This window comes from Caenorhabditis elegans, chromosome II, assembly GCF_000002985.6.
Source record: "Caenorhabditis elegans chromosome II".
NCBI lineage: Eukaryota > Metazoa > Nematoda > Chromadorea > Rhabditida > Rhabditidae > Caenorhabditis > Caenorhabditis elegans.
The window spans coordinates 5199741-5211004 of record NC_003280.10 but is presented as its reverse complement, the minus strand read 5'-3'; the positions used below and the strand labels follow the sequence as shown (position 1 = coordinate 5211004).

The 11264-nt window shown below is 37.9% G+C and overlaps 3 protein-coding genes across 6 annotated transcripts; 1 reads left to right on the top strand and 2 right to left on the bottom strand.

Annotated features, from left to right (window-relative positions):
* The first annotated feature begins 40 nt into the window (after window positions 1-40).
* On the top strand, window positions 41-1225 carry C34F11.8 (Glycine-rich protein). Its single transcript, NM_062574.8, has 5 exons — window positions 41-320; window positions 368-489; window positions 591-700; window positions 754-977; window positions 1026-1225. Exons 1-5 carry the CDS (start codon window positions 224-226, stop codon window positions 1142-1144), a joined length of 672 nt encoding a protein of 223 aa, NP_494975.2. The 5' UTR covers window positions 41-223; the 3' UTR covers window positions 1145-1225.
* Window positions 1204-7683, bottom strand: ampd-1 (AMP deaminase; the record flags this gene model as incomplete). 4 transcript variants are annotated; one of them, NM_001356832.3, is made up of 16 exons in its annotated part: window positions 1339-1500; window positions 1558-2076; window positions 2168-2345; window positions 2395-3015; window positions 3062-3180; window positions 3229-3338; window positions 3651-3692; window positions 4021-4250; window positions 4305-4427; window positions 6014-6117; window positions 6165-6217; window positions 6442-6518; window positions 6563-6694; window positions 6744-6979; window positions 7027-7134; window positions 7278-7310. In NM_001356832.3, 16 exons carry the CDS (start codon window positions 7308-7310, stop codon window positions 1339-1341), a joined length of 2847 nt encoding a protein of 948 aa, NP_001343751.1. The 4 variants fall into 4 exon arrangements, with proteins under 4 accessions (NP_494974.3, NP_494973.3, NP_001040752.2 ...); NM_062572.7 differs by lacking the exons at window positions 6442-6518; window positions 6563-6694; window positions 6744-6979; window positions 7027-7134; window positions 7278-7310 and adding exons at window positions 5930-5965; window positions 6300-6335; window positions 7497-7542; window positions 7589-7678 and having other exon boundaries at window positions 1206-1500; NM_001047287.5 differs by lacking the exons at window positions 3651-3692; window positions 6442-6518; window positions 6563-6694; ... (1 more) ...; window positions 7027-7134; window positions 7278-7310 and adding exons at window positions 5373-5561; window positions 7497-7542; window positions 7589-7683 and having other exon boundaries at window positions 1206-1500.
* A 3141-nt stretch (window positions 7684-10824) lies between these two features.
* msp-50 (Major sperm protein 19/31/40/45/50/51/53/59/61/65/81/113/142) lies at window positions 10825-11208 on the bottom strand (the record flags this gene model as incomplete). The annotated part of the gene is made up of 1 exon (NM_062571.10): window positions 10825-11208. One exon carries the CDS (start codon window positions 11206-11208, stop codon window positions 10825-10827), a length of 384 nt encoding a protein of 127 aa, NP_494972.1.
* Window positions 11209-11264: the final 56 nt, after the last annotated feature.

The window sequence follows — 11264 nt, the reverse complement described above, 5'->3', positions numbered from 1 at the left end:
CGTCAAACCGGTCAGTTGACCGCTCCAAAGTCTCCACTTGATAAATTCTTCAATCAGTTTACTCTTTGCTTCTTTTTTTCTCACCCAATTTTGTGTAGCCCGTGTGTGCCCAGGAAATCTTGTTTTCCAAAAAAACACATATCGACTGTTTTTATCAAATTTTTTTACCGGCACACAATAAGAACTATCAGGTGTTTCCGTATTGTCTTATAAAATAAAAATTATGATATTTCTACTAATACCTGTACTTTTATCAGCAATTATTGAAAGTGCACAAGCTTCTGTTCTAGATGATTTTCGTGCACGTAAAGCTTTTCACAGTGAGTTTTTGAAAACTATCTGATCATTAATATTTTAGAAATTTCAGATGAGCTTTGCCGGGCGCACCCAGAAATGTCAACTTGCGATCGTCCTTATTCAGTGAGAGACTATAGAGATGAGCTGGAAAAGGAGAGAACTGAAGAGCCAACTGATAGCGGAAACTTCAAGGTATGTTACTAACTATTTTGGAAAATATTTGTGAAATTTTTAATACCAACATTTTTTTTCAAATCATACAAGTGAAATTCTTTCAAAAATTTGTGTTTCAGGCGAGCCGCCGTTCTGATTGGGTAGATGATGAAATTGACGAGAAAGATCTAGAATACTATTTATGGAGAAAACGAAGGCGTCAATATTTAAGAACAAAAGCTGCCGCAATGTGAGTACTATTTTCTTTTCTTTTAAATAAATTGATTACAGGAAAGGTTACAGGTTGCGGGAGAGATATCGTGATAGAATGGATGAAGAGAGAGCAGATAGTGGACCTGATTATCATTATCATTATCATGAAGCCCCTCGATATGGTTATAGTCGATACGGTGATGGGTACGGTAGATATGGACCATACAGTGGATATGGTAACTCTTATTATCCATCCTATGGTGGCTACAGTGGTTATGGTGGAGGCTATGGCGGAGGATACGGTGGAGGTTACGGTAAGTGCCTAAAAATTTTCAATAAATTTTCCAATTTTCAATTTGTAGGTTATGGCGGTGGTCTAATCGGAAGTCTCGTGAATATTGGCGGTGGAAGCGGACTCGGAATCTCTACACCAATCGGCGGAATCGGAATCTCTCATGGATGGGGAATCGGAATTGGTTAACTATCAAGAATATCCCCAATTCCCGTTTCTATGTACATTTTGTTGCTTTTATTGCTAATAATTGAATTTTCAACAAACTTTATTTCACCGAGTTAATTTAAGTGCTATACGACAGGAAGAAGAACGTGGTAGGGAAATGGTGGAAAAAGACATGAAATAGATTACGGAAATGTGGATGAATTGGTGTGAGAAAACTACTGTTTGAGAGTATTTTGTACACGGAAGAGGTTGTAAAGCTCATCAACCAGAGCCTCGTGACGGAAGCTGACACGAATATCTGGAACATTGGTACGGTGGATATCGTTGCCAAGAACTCCTTCTTCTTTGTAATTTGGTCCGAGCCAGTGAATTTTGACCTGAAAATACAAGATTGATTGAATAAAAGTTGAAATTTGTGTTTTTTCTACTCATACCTTATCTTCAAATCCACTCTGCATGACACTATTTCTCGCGAGCTCACACATATCACATGAGCTGAGCTTCCAAACTTGAGCAGCAATCGAGAATTCTTCCATCAATGCTTCCTTGGTGTAGTGGAACTGGAGTGGATCATCAGTGGACAGAGAGACATTCAGTCCTTTTTGCAGATATTCTGGCAAAGGATTCCGCTGGTAACTGATGAACAACGAATTGTTGGACAGTGGTGACATGGCGATTCCAATTTGCGTCAAATAATACAAATACTGAAGAACTGGCACCTTGCGGAGAAGAATTCCGTGAGCAATACTTTCACTGGTCAGGTATCCGGTGAGCAGATGCGAAACGTGGCCAGCCTCTCCACAATGTGGACGAAGTGCAAAGGTGTTGAGTCCACGAGCACGGCGGAATGCATTCAAGGCGCAAATGTTGCGGTACATGTAGAAGAGATAATAGTTGTATGGTGGATTCTCCAAGTCAGTGTACTCTGGTGGGCAAGGTGTTGAACGATCGAACTGAAAACATGACATGTAATGACAAGAAATGCGCTGTGCAAAAACACACATTATTAGGAGATTATAAAAACTGTTGTAATAAGTAACTTACATTAACAAATTCATGCTTGCTCTCATCATCAACTGAATCAATTCCGGAAATTTGCTGAAGGAAGAGATGAAGCTCTGGATGAGACGATGGATCGTTGGTGACTTCGAATAACGGGGTGAACAGGTTATCAAGCATATCGTCAAAATTCTTTACCATATTCTTTGCACGATAGACGTCGCTGAAAATTTTGAATTCAAATATTTTATGCTACTTTTTATTCAACTCACTAGAGTCGAGGAATCTGAACGAGCCATCTAGCGTTCGGGCTCCATACATCATGTGTGAGCGCCCATTTCGCAAGGTTGTCCCATTCGTTCTTGCTCCTTCCGTAAATCGACAATCTTGGCTCCGCGTGCTGATACTTGCTATCCTCGAGGTCCGACAACACCTCCTTGAGCAAATCGGCAAAGTATTTTCCACCGACATAATTGTCAGTTTTGATGAAAATCTCGCGGAGAGTAGATTCTCCAACTGGATTATACTTTGTGTTGAACTTATCGAAACGATGGAATGTATTACGATCAGCATGAACATCAAGCATATCAACTGACAAATCGTAGGCATCAATTCCCATCTTCTTGAATACTTCCTTCATTGTAACCTTTGTTCCATTGTTATTCAGAACAACCGTGTCAGCTTCAGTCTTTATCTTCTTCTTGATGAAACGGAGCAAATGTTTCTGATTCATTGATGATGCGGCGTGGATGTGAGTGTCTACCTTTCTGATGTTATAGAAGTCTCGATGCGACACCCCCTTCTGCTCATGAAGCTCACGAAGTTCGTTGAGAAGAACATGAAGTTGAAACTTGTTTTCAAGGTAGGAAAGTCGACGGAAGCAGAATGATTTACTGAAAAAATAATTAATGAACAAAAAAACCGAAATATTAAACTAACAGTGGACCATCAACAATCATTGCTGTCAGCTTTTCAGTGTCATTTAAGAACTCCTCCTTCGTCACATTAACATTTTTGAATTGCTGATCAATTGAGCCATCGTCATTGCAAATTTCAGTCTGAAAATAAATTATTAAATTCCTTTCAGAAAACTCTTAAAGGCTTACCACTCCACGATTACGTCTCAAATGATAGATTTTCTCATACTTTGGCAGCGGATCATTTTTTCCCCAATGATCCTTTGGCGGATCTGGTGGATTGAATGATGTCTGGACGGCTGAAAATTAGTCTGGTAAAACTAGAAGAATCAGTTTCTATTTGACACAACATGATATTATAATTGGTAGAAGTAGAAGATGTCAAAAGGACATAAAGAGTGAGAAACCAAACAAAAATCAGAAACGCTGTTTGAATGTAAAAGGAAAACAACTATTAGTAGACAATATTTGAATCACTCGATGGATGACTGTAGGTTGTTGTTGTTGTTTGGTAATCTAGTCTTATTGAGAGTAACTGTTATCGGTTTAGACAGGAGATGTAAAAAACCAAAACATTAAATTTCGGATCATCACACTCAAAAAACTCTTACCCTCCAAATCCGGCACGCTGGGCGGATGGAATAGAACTTGGGCTAAAATAACATAATGGAATCTAGTACAACTTTTGTGTAGGCATACAGCTGCCTCCCGTCTGCCTACTGATAAAAATGTAATTTTTTGTTGCTTTTCCGAGACCCCTATATAGAGGAAGATATAGATAGACAAATAGTTCACAATTAGAAGTTTACTTTTTGTGTGAATCTCAACCTCAAAGTTGGTGCAAAAGTGCAGCTTACTATTACTGAAACTTTATGAATCATTCAATTCAAGTGTCATACCCCAGAACTTGATACTTACATAATTGTCTAACTGAAATAAAAAGTTAGAAATTGGAAACCGAGATAGATGGTTGTTACTCACTTGTTTCCGTATTCTTGACACGATGCTTTGGCAAGTTCGCCGGGTAATGTCCACTGAGGAAGTTGCGAGTCGTTGATGGGAACTGATTTCCAATACGTTCCATGTACTTCGAGCGGAGATGAAGAGCCTCGATGAGATGTCCGGAAGCGGTTTTGAGATCCTCCAGAGGTACTCCACTGAGTTCTTCTCCAGTGATAGCCATCCGTTGGTAGTTCACATCAACAGCATCTCTGAAAACGTTTAATTGAGTTCGCAGAAATTTTGAGAACTTGTTTTGAAATTACCTGAAAGTGTGCAGATCAATATGCTGTGGTGACTTGCATCTTGGCTCCGTTTGAATCTCGTCGAGCACCGATTTCAGTGATGATGGAGACAGACATCCGTCGTTTTGAGATTCCAGGCGTGCTCTGAAAATGGAAAGATTTGTCATGAAACATTAAAAGTTTATTGAATAATCTGGAAATCAATTAATCTTTCTGAAATATTTATGCCATTCATCAAGGCTATTGAACTGGGTAATCATAGACATTACGACACAAAACTGAACACACAATGTACAATATATCGCTTCGACTTACTGTACTTTTGCCCATATTACATGCAAATCAATATCAAACGACATTTATCGTCTGCCCCTGGTAATATTTTAACTTAAATTTTTTGTACTTAAAAATTCAAGAAAACAAATAGAGGTCTCAAATGTTAAAGCGCAGAGCAACAAACAACTACATTACGCGGTGCGTGGCTCATCAGCGATAAAGAGATAAATGCAATTTAGCGGTTAAATATCCATATTATCGCCTTCTTCTTCCGGGCGAGCGGATTATATGTCATCGATAAGGAGAAGCCTTGAATGAGACACCTGGTCGGATGACTTAAATTGAAAGAAAAAAGCAAGTGGATGGGAAGCCTTTTGAAACCGTAAAGTTGTTTTTATATACTTATGTCAAAAAATTTACTGAGCCTCAACTGATTTTTTTTGGGTGGAAATATCACGTAGTCAATTATAAATCAAGCGTAAAATCAGATTTCCAGAACGAACGTCAAATGGACTCTGGTATCATTGAATCAAGTGAACATTTTGTCTCGTCATTTTTTCTGCTTCACCATTTTCCCATAAGCAGTTAAAAAAACGAATGGGGAGAAGCATCCTCATTTCCTGGTAGGTGAAAATGGGGAGAAGAGATCTATTGTGGCTTGTGTGCTAGAAGCAGTTAATCCCTTCTTTCAAAATACAAAAAAAATATGCGGCTGCCCTACGAATTTTAAAAATATTGGGTTACTGTAAACAGATGTTAATTGTACTCTCTGAGCAACAACAAAGTGCAAAACATGCAAGGAAAGCTCTTAACCTGTGCTTTAAAGCTTTTTTCTCCGAATTTTGAGGCGACCAAAAGTCATCTCCAACCACTGCAGTTGATCCTTTATTGGCTATTCCCATATTGACATGAGCCACGGTCATTCGTCGATTTTTCTGATCCTTTGCAACTTCCACTTTCTTTTTGGCAGGTTTTTCTCCGGTGGTCGGTGCGGGCTTATCACTGCAAAAGACAACACACAATGTTAACACATGCACAACGGGGAATGATTAGAGTTATGGGTTAGAACTTTCACAGGAAACACAAGGAAATACATGTCAACGTATGTCCATAAACTTCCTATATTTTCATGATGCTGTTTTTGTAAGCCTGCTTGAACAAAACTACCTATCTGTCCGTGAGACCCGTTAGCCCCGTATCCCTGCAGGCAAGGAGATAGGTATTTTTTACGTAGAAGGCTTGAGAAACACACATAAAAATACATAATTACAAAAATTAGTAATATTTCTATGAAGAATAAATATTAGTAGAAAATGATAGAATACGAGGAAACATTGAACAGTTTCACGACGCTTTTTTCTCAAACTCACAGGCAAGACCATCGTCTTGATTTTGCGCCCTTCTCACTGAATTGTACTTCAGAACTGTTATTCTTAAAAATCTATGAAACTCACCGGTTCGAGATCTCAATAGTTTTGTGAGCACGAGATTCGTTAACTTCAATCGGAGTGGTTGAGATTTCGAATGGTGAAGCTGTCGAGTGGTCTGCATTTCCGAACTTAAATTTAGACATTAAAAAATTATTGGTTTTATTGTTGAATGTACCGCAAAGTTTTTCTTGAATGGTCCCGAGTCGAATAGTTCACTGTCGACGGTTTCTGAAATAAATGTTCGATGTAAAAGTTAAGTTGATGTATAATCCAGTAAACAATACAAATCACAAAACAACATTTGCCTTACCAATTTGAGCTTCAGTAATATCAGGTGGCAAGTTATCTAAACGTTTGATTCATTGCACGAAAAGTTATTCAAATATTTAAGTGGTAGTTTATAAACCGGGATAATCGATAGACTAAAGTATGCGAATCTTCAAAAATCTCACTCTTTGAACCATTGCTTTTATCTTCTTTCGTACTGATATTTGCTGAAATGCGGGACCGTTTCCTCTCTGCGTCTTCACTAAAATTTTATTTCAACTTAGATGTTCAGTCTCTCACTCTCACTTTTGTTTCTTCGCCTCATAATATCCTTTTGGTGGCTCAGAATCTTCATCAGACTTTTGTTTCTTTGCTTTTCTCTTTGGACTCGGCGAATCTGGCGGATGCTTACAGTCTGGCGGAACGTCAATTTTCTCCCTAATTAATTAATATATCAAAAACGAGAATTATTAAGAGCCAATCTCACTTTGAATTGTTTTTCTCATTATTCCAACCAGGAACTGGAGCAAACGAGCTGGACACACCAGTAATCGAGAAATCGATTTCTGTCATGTTAAATGATCGGGCTTTTCTCGCCTGGTTTGGGCCGACAATAGTGTCGGTGGATCCAACTTTTGAAAGATTAACATGAAAAACTGGATCATCATCCGGAGATTTAATGATAGTCGGTTGAATGTTCGGAGGATCCGTTGAAACTCGTTTCTAAAATCGCTGGCCAATGAAGAACGTTGACATTCTCAAACTCTTACCAACTCTCTTTTCCCTGGCTCAACATTTGCTTCATTAACACTTTTTGGTTGCTCGCTAACTACCGGCTTTTTAGAAACAGTTTTTACAGGGGCTTCAGGACTTTGATTCTGAAATAGACAAAACTTCAGTTCCTGAGGCCTGTCTCGTGCCTGCCTGCCTAAAGAGCTTCGTGTACCCTGGTAGTAGAATAAGCAGGCAACCAGGCAGGTAGGCATTTTGAGCCTACACGAAAGCCCTAGTAAAACTAAACCTGTTTTTTCACCGTTGAATGTTTCGATCCCATAATGTTTCCTCAGTTTAACCACTATTTGAAGATTGTAGACACTACGATGACACAATACGAAAATAATTTAATTTTATCGATTATCCCTTTTTTATAAACTTTTCCACGTTTCAAAAGTTTCCTCAGGAAGTTCACGGTTGACGAAAATTTAAACTTTGATTATTTTAAATTAAATAAAAAACTAACTCATTCCATACTCGCGAGCACTATCGAGTGGATTTGGACGGGCAACCTAGAAATTTTAAGGTTTTTACAGCATCAATTTTTAGAAGGCTTACATCAGAACTTGGAGAAGCTGCCGTAGTCTCTTCGTCACTATTATCTGCTGCTGGATTGAAGAAGTGGACACCGTTAGTGTCCTTCGGCATTCTTCCTATAATAAAATAAAATAAAATAAAACTATACAAAAAAGTTTAAGGTTGCAAGTGCACAGAATGATAAAGAGAAGACAAAGCCAACTGATTGAACTGTTATCATGAACTATATGGAGCTCCAGAGAGACGGAGAATGATCATAAAAATGTACATAAAAGATTAGAATGAAAACTGGCACCAGACTGGCGGACTTACTTACGAAATATTTTTTTTTTCGAAAAATAACGAAAACAAAAAGTTCAATGGATCACGTGCTCCTGAAAACAGAGTGGAGATGATGATTGGGCATTGACTGCCTTTTTGTTTACGAATATCTTTGGCTATCACCGTTATTTATTACAATCTTCGTTTGATTTTGTCCAAAAAGAAAATGTTTGTTCAACAGATATAGTTACTTTTTCATTCGAAAATCAATGAAAAAGTACAGTATTTTACCTATTATATGTATTTACATACATCCCCTCCCTTGCCCCACTTTGACTGCTTATATCTCGGCTCTCTTTGATTTTATTAAAATAATTTAAACGGACAAAATACGTCCAACACATTTTTCTACATTTTGTCTATAGGGAAAATGAGGAAAGTTGAAAAGTGATTTTGAGAACGTTTCTCTGAAAAAATTTAAAGTTTAAATATTTTTAAACGAGTTGCTTGAAAGTTTCAGTTGTCCTTCCTACTGTGTGCCATTAAATAAAATAGGGTTCCTCTTTAGGCGTAGGTACCTGCCTACCGCTTTCAATTGATTTGTTGAAAGTTCTGTTATGAATTCAAAATAAAAAAGCACAAGAGTAGGCACGAGGCGAGCGGAGGTCATTTTGCAAACAGTGGCAGACATTTTTAGGCTTGCAGCATCCTAAATCTGGAATTTCACAAAAGACAATGTAGCAAAAAAGTGAAACCAAAGCCTTTTAAGTTTCAGATAAAAAAACCAAAACTTCAGAAAAAAACGAAGTAACTGATATTGATAAAATAGCCAAGTCTACTGCACGCCTCACTCGCCTAATCGGCTTTTAGCATCCAGCTCGCGTGAGCCCATCGGCCGCATCATTTCTTATATTTATCTTTCTCCTGTCACTCACACTCTCTCTCTCTTCTTCACTCCCATTTTCAGAATTGATAAATTTTTTATGGATAACTGATAACAACATTGCATTCTCGCGTGCGCATTTTGGATGGGGATTATGGACGGGAGGAGGTTCTAGACACTTTGAAACAAGACAATCTATTATAATAGGTAGCGATGAAAACGGCAGAGACTGTTATCAGTTGACACAATGATACTTTTACCATTTTCACAGCTTTTATGGTTGTTTAATTGGAAGGGAGATGGACATGTGATGGAAATGTATCAGTCTGAAGAATGATGGCGACTAAGATAAGTTCAATAAATTCTAGAGACTTATTGAGAGATTACAAAAATTTGAAAAGTTCAAGAAGTGTCTACCATTTTTGAATTATCTTGCAAGGTGTTCTAAATTTCTAGAAAATTCGATAAGTAACTAAATAAAAAATGTTCAAACTCAAAAGGAAACACTTTCATAGCGACAACTGAATCCGACTCAATCCCCGGCAGAACGACGAATAGTATGAGAAAGCGATAAGTGATGAGAACAAAAACAATTTTATCCGATTTTCTCATTTACTTTATCTTTTTGAAAAATCTTCTTCTTGACAAGAAGACGTTGTCGAAGAAAATGCGTTGTTTTTTTAGTTAGAAAATAATTTTTCCTTGTCATGTCTCTGTGGAATTGGAAAAATAGCAGAGAAATAATAAAATCATCATTTGCAGCAAACACATTTGATTAAAATGTTGCAAACAATTGTTAGAATGTGTGAAAATGAATAACAAAAAAGTGTTTGTTAGAAAAAAGATGAAAAAGAGCAAAAAAGTATCAGGTGACCATGAAGCAGGTGGCCCGAAAATTATTTGGAAAATATGTTAAGCTCACACGATTGCTCTACAATTTTTTGATTCAAAAAGTAAATAGATCTTCTTCCTTCGATTTTTTTTCTAATTTTTTTTCCGAAAAGCAAACATATTACAAACATATTTTCAAACACGATTTGATGTGAAATCTATCAGATGGAAGAGAAACAGAGAAGCACACAGTGAACGAAAATAACAGCTTCACGGAATTTGAAAAGAGACGATGAAAAGAAGAGAAAAGGGAAATGTTGAGAGAGAGAGAGAGAGAGAGTGGTCACCAGACACAGACAAGAGATATGGAGATGTCAGAGAGGTTGTAGAGAAAAAAGGGGCAAGGACCATTTGAATGTTGAAGTTTTGGAATTTTGGAATAATAATAGTTATTTGTTCAAGTAAAAGTTGATTTACTGTTTCAAAATTATGTTTTCAGGTCACTGAAATCCAGGAAAAAAAGAAAAAATTTTAGAAAAATTTTGGCAGTATATTATTTTTTGATCAGCCTGTTGAAGTGAATATTTTCTAACATAAATATTACAACATTACAACTGTAGATCAAAATAAAATTCTGTAAAAAACGCGTTCTGGATGCGCGAAGTTCAACTTTAACTGAAATGGTTCACTATTAGGGGTCTATGGAATAAACTTTTTTCTTGAACTTTTAATTAATCTCAATTTTTCTTAAGTCTGGATTCCTTATCGTTAGCAGCAAAAGTTCACCAAGTTGTCCTTCTGAAGTTGTGTTGCAACGCATACATTTAAGTTAAATTTTATAAACTAACTTTCGGGGGAATCGGTGATGCTCCAGCAAAAAGATAAATATTACAACTTTTGCGTTTTAAACGCGTTTTTGAATACGATTATCAACTGCACTGGGCAAAAAAGAGCCAATAAAATACTCGTATAGTATACTCTAGGGCTCCCAGCTGAGTGAGGCGTGAAATGAAGTGCGAGAGGTAGTTATTTGAAGCGGCCGGCACGTTCGGGGTTCCGCAGCTTAGCGTGAAATGAGTAGCTTGGTGTGTGTGCAACGTAGTGTGGAGAGGTGGTTGTTCGGAAGCGGCCGACACGTTCGCGGTTACGCACCTCACTATACATGCGGCGTGGATAACCAAGAATACAAGAATATCATTAAATCTTATTCTGGAAAAACTCAAAAAAAATGAACGAGCTATCAATGAAACTTTATTGAAGACTGGGAAAAGTTCGATAATTCCTATGGGTTGTACTCGATGGGGAGGTTCTTACGGCGGACCATACCATCTCCTTGGAACCATTCCCGACGGAATTGCTTGGCAGCTCCATCCGGGGTGTTGGTCCACTCAACAGTGATACGGTCATTGTTAGTGTCCTCCTGTCCGAATGCAAAGGCATCACAGGAAACAGCCAGAAGAACAGCTTCCTTTGGGTCGAGTACTCCACATGGTGGATCAACTCCAAGTCTCTTCATGTTGGTGGTCTTGATACCGTATCCAATACGGCGAGCAGATGAGTTGATCACTTTAATGTGATAAGTGTGCTTGTCATCGTATGGTGCATTAAACACGATCTTCGTACCCGGCTGGGTCTGGATGTCTCCTGGTGGGACGGATTGGGCCATGTCGACTTCTTTGTAGAGTGTGAAAACTCACAGTGAAGTTTATGGCAAAACCTGCT

Bases quoted from the DNA above. Each gene is read 5' to 3' on its own strand.
- C34F11.8 (NM_062574.8), top strand. From the start codon at position 224: ATGATATTTCTACTAATACCTGTACTTTTATCAGCAATTATTGAAAGT. The intron at 701-753 runs GTGAGTACTATT...GAAAGGTTACAG, and splicing joins AGAACAAAAGCTGCCGCAAT to GTTGCGGGAGAGATATCGTG. The intron at 978-1,025 runs GTAAGTGCCTAA...TTCAATTTGTAG, and splicing joins AGGATACGGTGGAGGTTACG to GTTATGGCGGTGGTCTAATC.